Raw genomic sequence first — 19,292 nt, forward strand, 5'->3', positions numbered from 1 at the left:
AATGGAATGAGTGCAGAACGCACAGTAGAGATATTCACAGCAATTTAGAGAGCCGAATTTTGCCTTAAAATAATAGCTGCAGGTTAGATAGCATAGTGCATACACACGTTTTTCACTTCCAGAGAACTGGGTTCATACTTGATTTTAGGTCAAAGGTGCAATGAATGAGAGAGTTTCATTCCAGTCCCCATTCATGTGCTGGAGCCGGAAGCCTGCTTGTGGGTCCTATAAATAGGCCAATATTGAATACTGAGTTTACAGTTCCCCATAGGCAGACTTCCTGACTCAGAGCTGTTCAATTCTATTACTGCTTGTCAAGGTTCCTCCCCCACTCTGAACTCCAGGGTACAGATGTGGGGCCTGCATGAAAAACCTCCTAAGCTTATCTTTACCAGCTTAGGTCAAAACTTCCCCAAGGTACAAAATATTACACCCGTTGTCCTTGGACTGGCCGCTACCACCACCAAACTAATACTGGTTACTGGGGAAGAGCTGTTTGGACGCGTCCTTCCCCCCAAAATACTTCCCAAAACCTTGCACCCCACTTCCTGGACAAGGTTTGGTAAAAAGCCTCACCAATTTGCCTAGGTGACTACAGACCCAGACCCTTGGATCTTAAGAACAATGAAAAAGCATTCAGTTTTTTACAAGAAGACTTTTAATAAAAAAATAGAAGTAAATAAAAATAAAGAAATCCCCCCTGTAAAATCAGGATGGTAGATATCTTACAGGGTAATTAGCTTCAAAAACATAGAGAACCCCTCTAGGCAAAACCTTAAGTTACAAAAAAGATACACAGACAGAAATAGTTATTCTATTCAGCACAATTCTTTTCTCAGCCATTTAAAGAAATCATAATCTAACACATACCTAGCTAGATTACTTACTAAAAGTTCTAAGACTCCATTCCTGTTCTGTCCCTGGCAAAAACCAGCATACAGACAGACACAGACCCTTTGTTTCTCTCCCTCCTCCCAGCTTTTGAAAGTATCTTGTCTCCTCATTGGTCATTTTGGTCAGGTGCCAGCGAGGTTACCTTTAGCTTCTTAACCCTTTACAGGTGAGAGGAGTTTTCCCCTGGCCAGGAGGGATTTCAAAGGGGTTTACCCTTCCCTTTATATTTATGACACTGCTGCCTTGAGATCAGGGCGTCCTGGAAGATCTCAAGATGTGTGTAGCAAGTTGAGATCTTTGACCGTATGCAGGTGTGCTAGCCAGCAACTCACTCCAAACAAAGCTCAAAGCCTAATTCTGTGTCTTAAACTAAAGAATATTTTAGTGGCAGTGAAATATAAATAGGAAAAAATCATGAAATTTAAGATTCACAGATTTTAAGCCAGACAGGACCATTCTGATCATCTAGTCTGATCTCCGGCATAACTTAGGCCAGAGAATTTCTCCATGTGATTCCTGTATCAAGCCCATAACTGCTGACTAAGATAAACAAATGCAATGGGAAGTTTCACTATACAGGCACTAGTTTCAGTACAAAATATCACAGGATTATCTCAAAGGGCAGAAAAGGCCTTGTTCTCACTCAGCTCTATAAGCTGTCTCTCTTTCCCTTAGCTCAGTGTATTGTGGGCATGTACCTCATAGAGTGTCTGTATTTCTCAATAACCAGGGCTTGGGCTGCGCAGCTGTAAAATTGCACTGTAGACGCTCAGGCTGGAGCCCAAGGTCTGGGAGCCCATGAGTGGGATGGGTCCCAGAGCCTAGGCTCCAGCCCAAGCCCCAATGTTTTGCACTGCAGTTTTACATCCCTGTAGCCCAAGCCCGAGCAGCTGACCCAGGCCAGCTACAGGTGTTTAATTGCTGTGTAGACATATCCCAGAAGGCCCCTTTGGACATAAGCCTGTTTTTCTGAAGAAGTTCAAATGCAGGATAAAAGATGCCTAAAGGCTTTAGCATGTATTTAAATCAAAGTGCAGGTGGACATCTTCTTTGGCTATCCCTTGATGCGAGGATGTTGTCCACCAAGGGGGTTCATTGGCGGGTTTTTAGGTGGCTGAGGAGCCCAGTTCGTGCCCTGCAGATTTTCCCACAGAAGTGACAGGTGTAATCTTGGAGGGGACCTAGTTGTTGGCTGGAGTGTTGTGCCCTTTCTTTCTTGTGGATATAACCAACTATGGGAAGGAACAAGGGCATTCACATAGGGCAGATATGTACATAGCTAGAGGGCTTTGAGTTGGTTATTTATTAAAAAGATAAGATATAAACAAATGAATAAATAAATAGGATATATATGAGAAGTTTCTTCTAGCCTTCTACCTACCAAGCCATTGTCATTTGTTAGTTTCTGATAGGCATCCCATTAGAAGTGAATCGTGAGGGATTTGAAGGACTAGTTTGGGGAAGCTGTTCATTTATAAGTGGCAACTTGGAAGAAAGAACACAGGTGCTTGTAGCAAAAGCTGACAAAGGCTGACATCATTGGTGGACAATGTGATAACTTATAAGAGTATTTTGTACTAATTCTGATTTTTTTGGGTTGTAAGCTGTCCCTAATTATGGGAGTTGTGGTTTAAATTGCTGTGGTTCACCTTTAACCTTTACCTTTTTTTAATGACTAGATAAGTTTGAAGATAATTTAAGATGCAAATACTTTTGGAGGCCCAAACGAGTGGAGCTGTGTTTTGGCATTCAGCACTATGCTGGGAAGGTAAAGGTCATATGGTCTGAATGTAATAAGTGGTATAGTCACTATCCATTCCATCCAGAGGCATTTAAATTGCTTGCAGATTTCTCTCTTTTTAATGGATTAATTGTTTTTAAAGAAACCTAGAATTTGTGATATGATTTACAATGCAAAATTGCCCATGTTATAAATGCTCCTTACCCAATTCTGGAGGTGGCATCCTGACGCATGAAATGCCACCCCAGCTGAGACTAGGTTACCAGTTAGCAATTGTGAAAAATAGGGATGGGGATAACAGGCACTTATATAAGACAAAGGCCCTAATATTGGGACTGTCTCTATAAATTTGGGACATCTGGTCACCCCAGCTGAGACATTTCTTAGAAGTGGTGGCCCTCCTTGACCCAGAACAACCTGCACAGTTATAATATCTCTAGCCATTAACACGTATACTCAGTAGTAATTGTTTGTGTGGAAGAGAGAGAGCAGGAAAGGAAAGGAGGTTCAATGAATAAAACAGTTTAAAACTGTCTCTGCAATAGTGCTTTCTTTTTAAACTCCTGTAGAGGGCAGAGGAGTGACTGGAAGAATTCCCACCTACATACTGTAGGTATATTCTAGTACTCTGCAGAACTCAGCCGTTTTGGTTTTAGTTGGTTTCATGTCCACTGAGTTTTGTTTGGAATTTAAGGTCTAAATTCCCAAATGTACACAAAACTCAACCAAAGCAGCCTAGGTTTGCATGGTTTCCATGCAGACCTAGCTTAGGCTCAATGCAAGGGTCAAGAACCTCTACAAATCTTCCAGTAAACCTCGCCCAACTTTTGGGATTGTTAAGGAAAACTGTAAAGTTCCACAAAGCTCCAGTAAATTCATTGCCACCTAAATGTAAAGTCCTAGAGGCAGTGCTGACTTTCTGTCATTCTCCACAGTAGGGCCAAATTCAGCTCTAGTGTAACATCAAGACCATATGTCTACACTACCGTGGTAAGTCAAAGTACGCTACACAACTCCAACTACTGGAGAGCGATCTGCAGTCAATTTGGCGGGTCTTTAATAGACCCACTAAATCGACCGCCGGTGGATCGATCTCAAAGCATCGGTCCCTGCGGTAGTGTAGACCTGCCCCATGTGCTGTGCCTGTGTTTTTCCAGCAGTGAGGCCATTTATAGTAAAGCTGGATGCTGGAAATTACTGTAGTTTTAAAAAATAAAATCTAAAGCAGAATAACTCTATTCCAATTTTGATACAAAGATTTGATCATTGATTACTAATAACAATGAGAAAAACAATTCAGAGCAATTTTGCCTTTCAAAGCCTTCAGAATTAAAATGTTAAAAATACTGTGCCCTAAGCCAGTGCAAATTAAAGAGAGGATCCCAGATGAATAAATATCCATTTGGTAACAGTGGTAGTACATTTTGTATCCATTTTGCCAGTGTGCTAGATATGAAATTTTCTCCTGTTTCTCCAGAAGATTTAATTACAAATCATACATTGACTACATGCAGTAAATGCAGAGTGGCTGCTCTGTCTGAAAACCATTGCCTCTTTCACATGTAACCTGTCAAGTTATGCGACTAGTGTGGTGCTGCAGTGTGTTATGTTGCATTGGGCACGTCGTAGTTTGATGTGATACAGTGTAATACAGTGTGACTCAGCCTAAGCCACTTAAACCAATTTGATATACCAATGACACGTTATGAATGCAGATGCTGCCTAAAGCCAGCTCACACTTCGAGGACACTGCAGTAATTCACCAGCTTGTCAGGTTTGAACTAGCTTATTTGGTCAACTTGCCTGTTTAAAGTAAATGGCAGGGTTCTGGTAGTCTATTTCAGCTGTTTGTTCATTCTGTCTCCAACACCTAGGTATTATATGATGCCTATGGTTTCCTTGAGAAGAACAGAGACACTCTTCCTGCTGATACAGTGGTGGTGCTGAGAACTTCAGAGAACAAACTTCTTCAGCAGCTGTTCTCTAGTCCATTAACCAAAACAGGTATTTCTCTGCATAGCTTTGTTAATATTAAGATTTCTTGACTAGATGCCCCGCAGCCTTCTACTACTGCTGCGCAGAACCCTGGAATTGTTTTCCATCAGGGTTACAGAAAGTAATCTGGAGTTGTAAAATACTTAATGCTTGCTATTTTCAAGGCAATTTATGGGCATTAATTAATATCCCCACTTCAGAGATGCAGGGAGCTTAAATGATAGCCAAGACCAGACTTCATTGTCAGAGTAGGGATGAGGCCTCAGGAATTTCCTGGTATTAGTTTTGTGCTCAGACCACTAGACAACACTTCTCTGTCTCTAGCTTCTTGCATAATTTGCTTTACATTGTGTAAACCATGTATATCCAATTTAGGCAAAGATAGTTTTTGCAAGTAACATCCTTTCTGTTTAAACACACCTTCACAATACTTTAAAAATATCTTACTAGTTATGGAATAAAAAATATACTAAACTGATAGAATTAATTATTTCAGATGATTTGAAACTTGGTGACATTGACTTACACATATGTGCCTATGTCTATTGCTAATTTATAACAATAAGGTGAAGTTCAATGACTTCAAAGATAGCTGCCACATACCAACAGAATGTGCATGTGACACTTCTGCCACACAAACACCAACAATGCAACACACACACAGCCCAAAAGAGTCTGCAAACGTTACAGTAGAGTGTGCATGTGACGTTACATAAACACCAACACTACAACACACATACAAAGCTAAGAGACTGTCAGGAGTTGCTACATAAAAGGAAAAGTCTCGTTTAGAACACGTTAGAAAAGGATGTAGACACCTGAAGGTTTTTGGTCTGATATAACATTTCTTTCCAGGAGTAAGGAGACCTTTGGTAATTCACTTGTGGTTAGAGAATTACAGGCTAGAATACGATGATGTATACCCATCCAGTTCATGCAATAATCAGTATCTTGCTGATACAAAATGTCAAAACTAATACATAGAGTACAGCACAAGTCATTTCAAATTACTCTAAATGCTTTTGGCTGAATTCCACTCTGTAAGCCATGAAACTGCATTAACTTCAGTGGGTTTGCACAAGTGTAGTTGATAGCAATTTTTGAGTCTATTTGACTATATTCTGAATAGGCTAGATGCCTATTATGTTGGCTGTATAGCTTGAGGACTATTTTTGTGAGTGTGGCTTTGGTTTGGGCTTCTATGAACCATTCCTTAGAAGGTACCTTCTCTCTCTCCTTTTAGGAGGTGGGAGGCGGAGCTCAGAACCTGAACTTTCCTGTAAGAAAATCGTTCATCTTTTGTATTATGAGACCTTACTGTGTAACCTGATTGATCTTCACAGGCACTTTGCTGTAACTTCACTAGGTCAAGGATTATTGTGCTCTTTCAAAATGTCAGTTCTCTCCTCCTTTTAGGAGATCCTAGGGCGAAATGTTAGCAACAAGTTGATAAGGTCAAGGGCTGCCCCTCACAGCACAACCTAAGCTGAGTTTTTGATAAGTACTATGAGTCAGCCTATTTCTTGTGGTTTTGCATTTGGATGTGACTTTGGGATTCTCGTCCCTTGCGGACTAGGGCTGAACAAGATAGAGACAATGATCTTAGCCTTGCTGGAAGGGAGAGGGAAGAACTACTTTTTACTATTCAGTGGCTGCTTGTGAAGGGATGTTGTAGTTAAGGAGGATCTGCTTCTCCTTTTGCTGCTGTGAGCTTAGCAATTGGTGAAATGTGGGTGAGGACTATCTTATGAGACTGGGGTCAGCTCTGTGCCCAGTTGGGGGTGAAAACCCCTTTACCTTTACATGCTTTGATTTTTGGGTCCTGGTTGACTTAATGAGAGAGCCTATTCCATTCATCCTGGTAGGGTGAGGCAAAGCAAAAGAAGCCTTGCACCTAGTCAGATGTCTGAGACTGTGCTACCTTGTCAATGTTTTTAGAGTAACAGCCGTGTTAGTCTGTATTCGCAAAAAGAAAAGGAGTACTTGTGGCACCTTAGAGACTAACCAATTTGTTTGAGCATAAACTTTCGTGAGCTACAGCTCACTACATCGGATGCATACTGTGGAAACTGCAGAAGACATTATATACACAGAGACCATGAAACAATACCTCCTCCCACCCCACTCTCCTGCTGGTAATAGCTTATCTAAAGTGATCACTCTTCTTACAATGTGTATGATAATCAAGGTGGGCCATTTCCAGCACAAATCCAGGTTTTCTCACCCTCTGCCCTCCCCCCCACCCCCCCACCCCCCCCCCCCGAAACTCACTCTCCTGCTGGTAATAGCCCATCCAAAGTGACCACTCTCTTTACAATGTGTATGATAATCAAGGTGGGCCATTTCCAGCACAAATCCACGTTTTCTCACCCCCCCCCTTTTTTTCCAAAAACCACACACACAAACTCACTCTCCTGCTGGTAATAGCTTATCCAAAGTGACCATCCTCCTTACAATGCGTATGAAAATCAAGGTGGGCCATTTCCAGCACAAATCCAGGTTTTCTCACCCCCGCCCCCCCCCCCCCCCGAAAACACACGCACACACAAACTCACTCTCCTGCTGGTAATAGCTTATCCAAAGTGACCACTCTCCCTACAATGTGCATGATAATCAAGGTGGGCCATTTCCAGCACAAATCCAGGTTTTCTCACCCCCCACCCCCATACACACACAAACTCACTCTCCTGCTGGTAATAGCTCATCCAAACTGACCACTCTCCTTACAATGTGTATGATAATCAAGGTGGGCCATTTCCAGCATAAATCCAAATTTAACCAGAACGTCTGGGCGGGGGGGGAGGAAAAAACAAGGGGAAATAGGCTACCTTGCATAATGACTTAGCCACTCCCAGTCTCTATTTAAGCCTAAATTAATAGTATCCAATTTGCAAATGAATTCCAATTCAGCAGTTTCTCGCTGGAGTCTGTTTTTGAAGTTTTTTTTGTTTTAAGATAGCGACCTTCATGTCTGCAATTGCGTGACCAGAGAGATTGAAGTGTTCTCCGACTTGTTTATGAATGTTATAATTCTTGACATCTGATTTGTGTCCATTTATTCTTTTACGTAGAGACTGTCCAGTTTGACCAATGTACATGGCAGAGGGGCATTGCTGGGACATGATGGCATATATCACATTGGTGGATGTGCAGGTGAACGAGCCTCTGATAGTGTGGCTGATGTTATTAGGCCCTGTGATGGTGTCCCCTGAATAGATATGTGGTCACAGTTGGCAACGGGCTTTGTTGCAAGGATAGGTTCCTGGGTTAGTGGTTCTGTTGTGTGGTATGTGGTTGTTGGTGAGTATTTGCTTCAGGTTGGGGGGCTGCCTGTAGGCAAGGACTGACCTGTCTCCCAAGATTTGTGAGAGTGTTGGGTCATCCTTCAGGATAGGTTGTAGATCCTTAATAATGCGTTGGAGGGGTTTTAGTTGGGGGCTGAAGGTGACAGCTAGTGGCGTTCTGTTATTTTCTTTGTTAGGCCTGTCCTGTAGTAGGTGACTTCTGGGAACTCTTCTGGCTCTATCAATCTGTTTCTTCACTTCCGCAGGTGGGCATTGTAGTTGTAAGAATGCTTGATAGAGATCTTGTAGGTGTTTGTCTCTGTCTGAGGGGTTGGAGCAAATACGGTTGTATCACAGAGCTTGGCTGTAGACAATGGATTGTGTGGTGTGGTCAGGGTGAAAGCTGGAGGCATGTAGGTAGGAATAGCGGTCAGTAGGTTTCCGGTATAGGGTGGTGTTTATGTGACCATTGTTTATTAGCACTGGAGTGTCCAGGAAGTGGATCTCTTGTGTGAACTGGACCAGGCTGAGGTTGATGGTGGGATGAAAATTGTTGAAATCATGGTGGAATTCCTCAAGGGCTTCTCTTCCATGGGTCCAGATGATGAAGATGTCATCAATATAGCGCAAGTAGAGTAGGGGCATTAGGGGACGAGAGCTGAGGAAGCGTTGTTCTAAATCAGCCATAAAAATGTTGGCATACTGTGGGGCCATGCGGGTACCCACAGCAGTGTCGCTGATCTGAAGGTATACATTGTCCCCAAATGTAAAATAGTTATAGGTAAGGACAAAGTCACAAAGTTCAGCCACCAGGTTAGCCGTGACATTATCGGGGATAGTGTTCTTGACGGCTTGTAGTCCATCTTTGTGTGGAATGTTGGTGTAGAGAGCTTCTACATCCATAGTGGCCAGGATGGTATTATCAGGAAGATCACCGATGGATTGTAGTTTCCTCAGGAAGTCAGTGGTGTCTCGAAGGTAGCTGGGAGTGCTGGTAGCGTAGAGCCTGAGGAGGGAGTCTACATAGCCAGACAATCCTGCTGTCAGGGTGTCAATGCCTGAGATGATGGGGCGCCCAGGATTTCCAGGTTTATGGATCTTAGGTAGTAGATAGAATATCCCAGGTCGGGGTTCCAGGGATGTGTCTGTGCGGATTTGATCTTGTGCTTTTTCAGGAAGTTTCTTGAGCAAATGCTGTAGTTGCTTTTGGTAACTCTCAGTGGGATCATAGGGTAATGGCTTGTAGAAAGTGGTGTTGGAGACCTGCCGAGCAGCCTCTTTTTCATATTCCGACCTATTGATGATGACAACAGCACCTCCTTTGTCAGCCTTTTTGATTATGATGTCAGAGTTGTTTCTGAGGCTGTGGATGGCATTGTGTTCTGCACGGCTGAGGTTATGGGGCAAGTGATGCTGCTTTTCCACCATTTCAGCCCGTGCACGTCAGCGGAAGCATTCTATGTAGAAGTCCAGTCTGCTGTTTCGACCTTCAGGAGGAGTCCACCTAGAATCCTTCTTTTCGTAATGTTGGTAGGGAGGCCTCTGTGGATTAGTATGTTGTTCAGAGGTATTTTGCAAAGTGTGCGTTGTAAATGGCTTGTCTAGTTTTAGTAAATTCCAGCCACGAGGAAGTTTGTGTGGAAGGTTGGTTTTTTATGAGAGTATCCAGTTCTGAGAGCTCATTCTTAATCTTTCCCTCTTTGCTGTAGAGGATGTTGATCAGCTGATTCCGCAGTTTCTTTGAGAGCATGTGGCACAAGCTGTCAGCATAGTCTGTGTGGTATGTAGATTGTAATGGATTTTTTACCTTCAGTCCTTTTGGTACGATGTCCATCTGTTTGCATTTGGAAAGGAAGATGATGTCTGTCTGTATCTGTACATGATACAGTTCTGTGGTGACCTAGAATCCTATTTTCGACGTCTCTGACTCAAGGAATATTTCCAAAATAGCCTATTTCCCCTTGTTTTTTCCTACACCCCCTCCCCCCGACGTTCTGGTTAAACTTGGATTTATGCTGGAAATGGCCCACCTTGATTGTCATACACATTGTAAAGAGAGTGGTCACTTTGGATGGGCTATTACCAGCAGGAGAGTGAGTTTGTGTGGGGGGGGGCGGAGGGTGAGAAAACCTGGATTTGTGCTGGAAATGGCCCAACTTGATTATCATACACATTGTAAGGAGAGTGATCACATTAGATAAGCTATTACCAGCAGGAGAGTGGGGTGGGAGGAGGTATTGTTTCATGGTCTCTGTGTATATAATGTCTTCTGCAGTTTCCACAGTATGCATCCAATGAAGTGAGCTGTAGCTCACGAAAGCTTATGCTCAAATAAATTGGTTAGTCTCTAAGGTGCCACAAGTACTCCTTTTCTTTTTGTCAATGTTTTTGTCATTCTGATCCAATGACTCTGTGCTTTTCCTGTTATTCTTAAATGACAGTTTAGGTTCTTTGTCCCAATTTTGCAGTCCCAGTTATTATAATAACTGTCAGTTATTAGCAGTGAACTTGATTGTGAGCAAGGTAATTATACCATACAAGCTTCTCCTGAACTCTGGTCCTTTCACACAAACTGGTCTCTCTGGCTTTTAAAAATATTTTCTCCGGCAGCAGTATTGAACTGAGTGCTTTGGGTGAGACACAGGAGGAACTGTACTCTGGCATGCCGATTAGGAGTTGCAGACCACTGTTACTTTATACCAAGTTGCTTTCACGATTTTTTGTATCTTAAATTCTTTACTGTTGTCACTCTCTAAATGGATCAGGTGACTTCTGCCTTCCGTTACAAAATTCTTGCCTCTCTCTGAAATAGCAGCAGCAATACTTTCCACCGGGTCCGTGTAGCTTGGAATGGTTAAACATGTACCCCTGCATAGGGTGCTACAAGTCTTTGTGAGCTTAAAAAAAACCAGACACTTTGTGGTCTATTTTTTTCAGCCATCTAATATAATTGGCCCCACTTCTGGTGTAGGGACCTGTGTTCTGAAATCAGATTGTTGCCAGGTTTGTCTTTGGCAGCCTGCAGGATAAATGAAAGGTTTGGCAAAGAATAGACGGTATAAGTGTGGCTATTAATATCTCATCCCTGCTTTGTGAAGGAAGTTAAAGGCAGTCTCCTCTTAACTTTCTGCAAAGAAGCTCTTGTACACAAAATAATAGAGATTATGTAAATGTCCCATAAGATCATCTGCTTGTGTTTGAATGCATCCCTAACCCCAAACATATACTTCATTAGCAAAGCAAGCCAAAACGAAATACTAACTCTGATTCCAGGATTGCATTTAACATTCCAAGGCTTTACAACATTTTCTTCAGTTTGTGTAGATTATTTATTTACTGACACAAAATGTTAATAAAATTTAAATGGAGGCTACATTAAAAAAATGTACCAAGGCAGTGTTGGCTTTATATGAGCCTTTCTTCCAGTGTCTTCAATGCTTTGTTTGAAGATAAGCAACAGGACTGTCTTACATCTGTTCACAACTAGCTTTGGAATTTTTGCTGTTCATGCTGTTGCCCGAAGAGCCCTCTTCCATCTGTGCAATGGCCACTAGGTGGTGCTATCTCAGAAGTTTGAAAATAACATAAGCATGATGATTATTACAAAATGCATTTTCTAAATGCCACGAAGAATGAAAATAATGAAACCAGATGACTGCTTCCCTCCACGCCCTGACAAACTCTTCTCTGTTTGAAGTAAATTTATCTAAATGCCTTACATATAGTTTTCAAGTGTCAAAAACTGAGCATCAGCAAGAAAATAAATATTAAAAAGACAAAATTATTTTCCTAATTTAGGATCATGTGAATCTCTGTAATTTATCAAATGTTCTTACCCTCTCTCAGTGAATGGTTCTGTTTCATTGGAGCAGTGTGTGTAGTTTAAAGTGCCAGAAATGAACAGCAGGATGTTAAGAACATGTATGTAGTAGTATAGTTTGCCGTTAAAAGAGTTCACAGATCTCACTAACTGACATTCATACTCAAAGTGAACATTCTAGGACTGATTCTACAGAGTTCAGACCTCCTATTTTGTTACTTCAATGGGAAGTAAGGTTCATTCAGAACCTTGCAGAATCTGTTTCACTTTCTAGTGACCTTTAACTTCAAAAAGAAATGAATATGTTCTGCATAGTGAACCTAAATATTAATCCACTAATTTTCCAAATTGCTTCCATGTTCTACACTATTTCCATCGGCAGAGTTCCTGCTGATGAGAATTGTGTATGTGAAATGAGTGTTGATTGTGCCCCAATTAAAAGAGAGAAGCATAGTGTACTTGCAAGAAACAAGATGCGTCTATTTTGCTGAATTTGCAAGTTCCTGTTTTAGCCAAATGCAACTATTTTGGTCTCTTTATGTAAGCAGTGTCAGGATGAGCTCCACCCTGACATCTGGTGGTGAGGTGTGGCAAGTTGTGGAAAAGAACTTCAGGGGCCGATCTCATTTGCATAGGCACACCCACCACGCCTAGAATGAGACCATAGCTGCCCAAATGGTCACTTTGGCTGCTGTGGGATCCCCAGTGTCTCTGTTATTGGGGCAGGAAGAATAAATTGTTATTACCCTGATTATGGGAACTGTGCTTGGAACTGTACGTGGCCTTTTGTTACGATGGAGGGATTCACCATCATCTAAGTAGCACTCGCTAGGCAAGGGTCATGGGTTCCAAAACTGTGTGAATGGAGAGAGGCTGGGGACAAGTATTAATACTTGGTGGCATGGGCCCCTTGGTGAGGGCCTTACATGCTGATTGCACTTCCTCCTCTCTCCACTGTGGAATATCAGAGCTAATTTTGATTTCATTAGAAGTCTAGTTATAGGCTGCTGAGCTCACTTTGGGCTGACAGTGCACCAGCACTGGGGCTCCCCTACTATAAGCTGAATTCACCTAAGAGCTGAAATCACTGAGTGTTGTGTTAAGTAGTGGGGGAGCCTGAAGATATATTGTGGAGCAGTTTGCGGGATGGCTGGTGAAGCAGTTCGACACGGAGCAGTGTGTGGATGGCAGGAGCTGCTTGTGGGCCGTGGAGCTGAGTGAAGGAGTTCGTGGGGCGGCTGGCGGAGCGGAGCGCAGCTGAGCGAAGGAGTTCGTGGGGCGGCTGGCGGAGCGGAGCGCAGCTGAGCGAAGGAGTTCGTGGGGCGGCTGGCGGAGCGGAGGACAGCTGAGCGAAGGAGTTCGTGGGGCGGCTGGCGGAGCAGAGCGCAGCTGAGCGAAGGAGTTCGTGGGGCGGCTGGTGGAGCGGAGTGCAGCTGCGCGAAGGAGTTTTGTGGGGCGGCTGGCGGAGCGGAGCGGAGCGGAGCGCCGCTATGGGGCGGTCAGCTTCAGATCACGTAAGGTGCCTCTTACCCCCGTCCCATTTCCACCCAGGTTGGGAGGTAAAGCTCCGCCGATAAACTTTTGAACTCTGGGGCTGCCCTGACCAGGGACAGAGACTTTTGGGGCATTGGACTTTTGGGGTTGCTGGACTCAAGAACCAAAGGGAAAAGGGCATGCCCCAATTTGCCTGGGGTGGGGTTGTTTTTGCTCATGGGTTGTGTTATGAATCCGGTTGGTGGTGTTTCCCCAACATAATGCCACATTGTTTCTCTCTGTGTAGCCAGACAGCCGCCCCCCCCCCCCCAGACCAGCATTGCTGGAAACACAGGAGGAAGCAGGAACAGGGCACTTAACATATATTCCAGCCCAGCCTTTGAAGCTGTGAAAGCACAGGTGTGCTGCTACAATGTGCCTCTGGGAACAGATACAACGATTAAGCTCACAGCAGGCAGAGGCCCTGTGACAGACATGGCTCTTAGCCCCTACTAAATAGCGTGATGCACACACACCAACATCCTAGGTGGGAAAATATTTACCCTGATAAAGGAAATGTCCAGTAGTCGAAACTTATTGTTTCTCTCCTTTGCAAGTGTAAACTACTCTTGTGAAAGCTGGCGTCACCCCGACAGACCAGCCTCAATTTGGCATAAGAAAGGAGAAAGAGAATAAAGCAGTACAGAGGTATAAGTAGGGGACCTACAGCACCATGATTTTTGAGTGCTTTCACTATCTATCTGCTGGTCAGATAAGTGACAGCCTCCCAAGGCTTCTGCAGCTAAGAGGGTCCCTACGCCTTGTCCCTTATTCGTCTTTCCGCGGAATTGAGTGACCGATCCTGGCTTGGCACCGCTGGAATCGAGAGATGCAAGGAGGGTAAGAAGCACCCACACCTGATCTCCTATCTTTAGTGTACACATATTTTGAAATAGAGCTCTATACTTTGTTTTCTTTCTTTGGGATTGTGGCTTCAGTTTTGTAACTTGTTTGTGTGTGTAACATCTCTACATTTAAATAAGTAGGCACTAGCAATTTTGTAACCACATGATTAGAATCTAGCTTAATAAATTTTGGTAACCATTTATGCATAAGCCTGACTTGTTTTCTCTGGTTTACTGTAAAGCAGCCAACACAATTAAAGAACCTCAGCCGTTTTGGCTCTAAAGCCTGGCCATTAGGTGAGAGTACTAAGAGCCTAGCGTTGAGTTGTGCCGCCTCCACGGGGCAAACTCTTGGGGCACCTGTCAGTCAATCCTGGCTGCCCGCTGCGAAGGAGCTCTGAGCTCTAGCAGTTAAAGTCACGGGTGTGGAGAGGCTCTTAGTGCTGCCATTGGGGCACCTGTCAGTCAGTATTGACTGCCCGCTGCGAAGGAGCTCTGAGCTCTAGCAGTTAAAGTCACGGGTGGTTAGGACCTTGGGGCATCCGTCAGCCTAGCCCGGGCTGCCCGCCGCGAAGGGACAGTGCGTCCTAGCGGTTAAAGTCACGGATGGTATAAACGGGCATAGCTGGCACCTCACCAAACATCCTTGGCCGTCGGCTAACACTCTGTTATTAAAAGACTTTTGCTACACTCAGACTATGTGCTTGCGAGAGGGGAAGTATTGCCTCTTGGAGGCGCCCAGCGGGGGTGGTATATATTTGTCCCAGGTCACTGGGTGGGGGCTCGAGCCGGTTTGCATTGTGTTATTGGAATGGAACCCCTAGATATTGAACCCGGCCCTTGTTGCTGCCAACTCTGACGGGCAGAAGGGTTACATTTAGTTTCACAGATTTTGGGGGATTGGTATCGTGAGTCACAGTGTCAGAGACAAAAGGATTAAATAATCTGGGAAAGAGAGTAACCCGAGAACTATACATTATACTGAGTTTAATTGAAGGTGGCCTTATAAAAGGCTCAAGCAGCAGTTGTAGAAGTAACCCTAGTAACTTCACTTATAGAAGCTGATACTGATGTCTCCTTGATGTTTGAGCAGATTCTGTCATAATCTCTTAGAGAATGGATTTTGCTTTATGATATCTATAGTAAATATCCTGCAAACCTACCTGGTGGTGTTGCCTTCCCCTCAGAGCAAGTTGCCCCAAAGGGCTTGCATACGCCCTCCTGGCTTGAACTCGTGCTGTGAGGGTGTGGATCTGTGGTCTCACAAGGAGGGGCAACTTGGTGAGGATTATACCTGGCATTTCCCTATAGTAGCTGATGAGTCTGATACTTATACCATCAGAGTAACTCTCTCTGCTCCTGCCTCAAACCAGGAAGAGGTCAGAGGAAGGATGGTCCAGTGGTTAGCCCTGAGGAGACATGGGTTAAAGTCCCTGCTCAGCCACAGACTTCCTGTGTGAGCCTGGGCAAATCACTTAGTGTCTCTGCTCCTTGGGTTGCCCCCAAAATGGAGATAAGAGAACTTTTCTACCTCACTGGATTGTGAAGCACGCAGATACTATGGTAACGGGGCCATTTTAGTGCCCTAGATAGATAAAATACATTTAAAAAACCCTCAACTTCTGAGGGAAGGTGGCTATAACTGTCCTTTAAAGGTTTAGTTTTTAGGTGAGATCGATAGTTGAACAAAAGAAGGGTTGCTTGCATGGTTATGGGATTGTCAACAGCCCATGAACTTATGCACTAAGCCTCTGGTGCCAGCTACAATGTGTTACTTGTTTTTACTGCTGTGGAAATACAGTAATGTTAAATATCACCTGAGCTTGCCTCAGAAATCCTAATAGAATCCCATGATCCCCACTGATCAGGCCAGGTGCTGTAGCCCGACACATCTCTAAAATGTTCTATCACCAAACTGCACTAAAAACAATTGTGTCAGGAATAGAAGGAAGGAAAATCTGCCTGCGCTGAGCTTACAACCAATGTTTTTAAGGCACTTGAGTAAGTAATATGGAAAATTATTGCCATATTGCCTTCCCTATTGTTTAACAAGCAAAAGTTCCTTTTAAATGTACTAGGCTTGTTTAAACTGGAGAATCTTAAATTTTTAAATTAGCTCACCTAAATCTATATTAAAAGCCATTAAGCCTATACTATAGACTTGGTTTTAGGCGGCCTAACCAATTCTAGTTCAAACAGAAAAGGAGGACTTGTGGCACCTTAGTCCTCCTTTTCTTTTTGGGGATACAGACTAACACGGCTGCTACTCTGAAACCATTCTAGTTCAGTAAAACCAGCTCAGGCCACTTTGAACTGCCTAAAACTATGTCTACGCTACAGCTCTAACTGATTGATAAATTGCTTTTGTTGAACTAATTTTAATATCACTTAGAAAATTTCCCCAGTGTGGACATGCTCTATGCTAAACCCGGCTACCCACCACCATCACCACTACCCACCAGAGTGGCTTAGTAACAAGCTATAAATGGGTGTTTTAGATCCTAATGAGTGCCCCTTCGTGGCCATCCACTAGGACTGCTGTGAGCAGTGTGACCCAAGAACCTCTGGATACCAATAGGCAGGGGGCACAGCAGTATATAGGGGTACAGGGATCCCCTGGATTCGCCAAAAAAGTCATGTGATGTCATTATTGAAAGCCTGTCTCATACTAGTCATCATAATCATTGCAAAATGTACGTATGGAAAATATATATGAGGAGTTATGTATATATCCTACAAATTATGTTTTCTAGGTCTGTAGTTAAAAACAGGTCACTCATAGGTAGTGTTTCTTGAAACAAAACTCCTCCCAGACGGGATGGGAGACACTTATCCTAAGGGTGCAACAGTGTGTATTAGCATTCTAAGACAAATGCTAATGAAGAGCTGATGGAGACTTGAGAAGCAAATTAAAGGAAGAGGTAAACAGAAGGGCAGGCCTGTCTTGAGGTGAAAATCGATAGTCTGTTCTGGTAGATTTGGGGGTGCAAAGAGGCACCCTGGCATGATGGTATCCTGTACCTAGGAAATAAATGGACAGCGAGTTTGCTTCATGCCTTGGCTGAAAATGCTGAAGAGAATTTGGGTGAGATAAGCTTCTTTAGACATAAGGATAACTAGTTATTTAGTTAAGTTGAGGCTTTAGAATGTGTGATATGATCTTGTTTCATATGTAACTATTTGTTCCGGTCTCTCACACTGTTTTTTATTCAAATCTCTATTCTTTTTAAGTAAATGTCCTTTTATTGTATAATGTAACTCAAGTGCTGTGCATACTACAGGAGCATTGGTCTAAGCCAAAACTGGTAAACTGTGGTAGTCTGTTCCATCTGGGATTTCTGTGAGTATCCAGTGATCAAAGTATGGATACCACAGGAGGACGTTTTGAAGGGACTTGGCAGTTGGGGTCAACCTACAAGGCAAAGACAGGACTGGTGTAGCCCAGAGGAGAGTGCTTGAGTGGCTGACGGGCTGGTTGTGTTAGGGAGATGACATCCAGCTAACACAGGCAAGACTCCCTCGTGTAGTAACAAAGTGACTCACAGCCCTGGGTGCCCCAGGAAGCATCACCAGGGGAATCCAAGCCTTTGTGCTATGAAACCCTAGGGTGCTTCAAGTTTCTAAAGCTGCAGCAGTGGTTTCTCTCTTGGCCTCTCTAGCACATTTCCTGGGCACTGGCTCTCAGTTTGCTATCCCTTCTCCAAAATGGAGCACCTCAGCCTACCTGCAGTATGCCTCAGGACCAGCACTGACCCCTGAGATACCCCAGTTACTTAAACACATTTGTCTCCCAGAACTCCACCCAAAAAGTATGAAGCTTCTGGTTACAGTTTAACTCGCAGAGGCACACAGTAGTTGTGAAGTAGTCAACACACACCCTTTCCACAATCTAACACCTTTGTGCTCTTTTATACTTAACCATGTACACACGATACAAAACAATAAACATCTGAAACAGCAATATCTCTCAATTTCTGTCTCACAGTTCCCTTGTGAGTCCTTGGGGAACCATCTGGTCTAGGAAGGCAAGAAGAGTGTCTCCTCCTCATGCAGTCTGTTGCATGCTAGGTGATCTCTCTCCCTCATGGAGCCCCTTCCCAGCTTCTGTGACTCAGTATTGCCAACCCTGAATGTTCAAAAATCATGAGTCAGGTTCACCAAAAATCTGAGATTTGCTTTAAAATAACGAGATTATGTAAAATAATAGATTTGGTGTTCTTTTTATTTGCCTTTTGCTTTTTGAGTCTTTAGAGTGCACTGGGGTCACATTTTTAAACTTTCTCCACAGCCACAAGGACTAGAAGCTTACTTTTTCTTTAAGAATGAAGGCTGAAATCATCACACATGCACTTGACTCCAGGAGCTGGGGCTTTAAGGAAAACAATAATTATCATGAGACTCATGACAAAATCACGAGGACTGGCAGCACAGGGACTTTGCTATGTCCTGCCCCATGCTTTCACTTCTTTTATTGCCCCCTTGTTCCCGTGTGGCTCTCTATTTAAACCCACCTGGCTTCCTTTGTTCTGTCTTTTGGATAACTTTCCAATGCTCCTGCCTTCTGCTTCCCTTCAGAGGAGTTAAGCTAAAAATGGTTTTCTAAGGATGCATCTCACCCACTGTTTAGGTGTTTGTGCTTGAATAGGGTCTTTAGTTTAAGACTGCTCCATTGTATCTCTGTCTGGTGTGACAAGTGCTGACTTGTCAGCAGTGATGGAGCTACATACATATAGGCACTCATGACAGAGCAGATTTTCATAATACGACTTCACAGTATCAATCAGAATTCATAAGTTGTACAGATATAGCGCCAGTTCATCACAATGGGATGGCTCAAATAAATGTTCTAACATAGGGTATGTCTACACTGCAGCTGGTACATGTGGTTCCCAGGTGGGTAGACTGACACAGCTCTTGAACTTGTGGGCTAAAAATTAGCAGCACGGCCATGGTGGCAAGGGTAGAAGCTTAGGCTAGCCACCTGAGTATGTATTCAGTGGGTCAGGCAGGATTATACTTGGGTGGCTAGCATGATCCCCTGTCTGTGCCTCTGCAGCCACATTGCTATTTTTAGCACAGTAGCTCCAGCAGACCTAGCCTGTGGCTGTCTACCTGCACTGGGAGGCATACTCTCAGCTGCTGTGTACACCCTGTGTTTTGGATGGTGTTAGACTCTCAGG

At 43.6% G+C, this 19,292-nt stretch overlaps 1 protein-coding gene across 1 annotated transcript in view; it reads left to right on the forward strand.

Annotated features, from left to right (window-relative positions):
• The window catches only part of MYO3B (myosin IIIB), a 334,888-nt gene that overhangs the window by 149,415 nt on the left and 166,181 nt on the right, over positions 1–19,292 (forward strand). The window contains exons 21-22 of the mRNA XM_084643361.1: positions 2,574–2,662; positions 4,510–4,639. Coding sequence (XP_084499487.1) covers positions 2,574–2,662; positions 4,510–4,639 — 219 coding nt within the window. The remainder of the gene's footprint in view (positions 1–2,573; positions 2,663–4,509; positions 4,640–19,292) is intronic.

Source organism: Lepidochelys olivacea (assembly GCF_965140295.1).
Source record: "Lepidochelys olivacea isolate rLepOli2 genome assembly, chromosome: 11".
NCBI lineage: Eukaryota > Metazoa > Chordata > Testudines > Cheloniidae > Lepidochelys > Lepidochelys olivacea.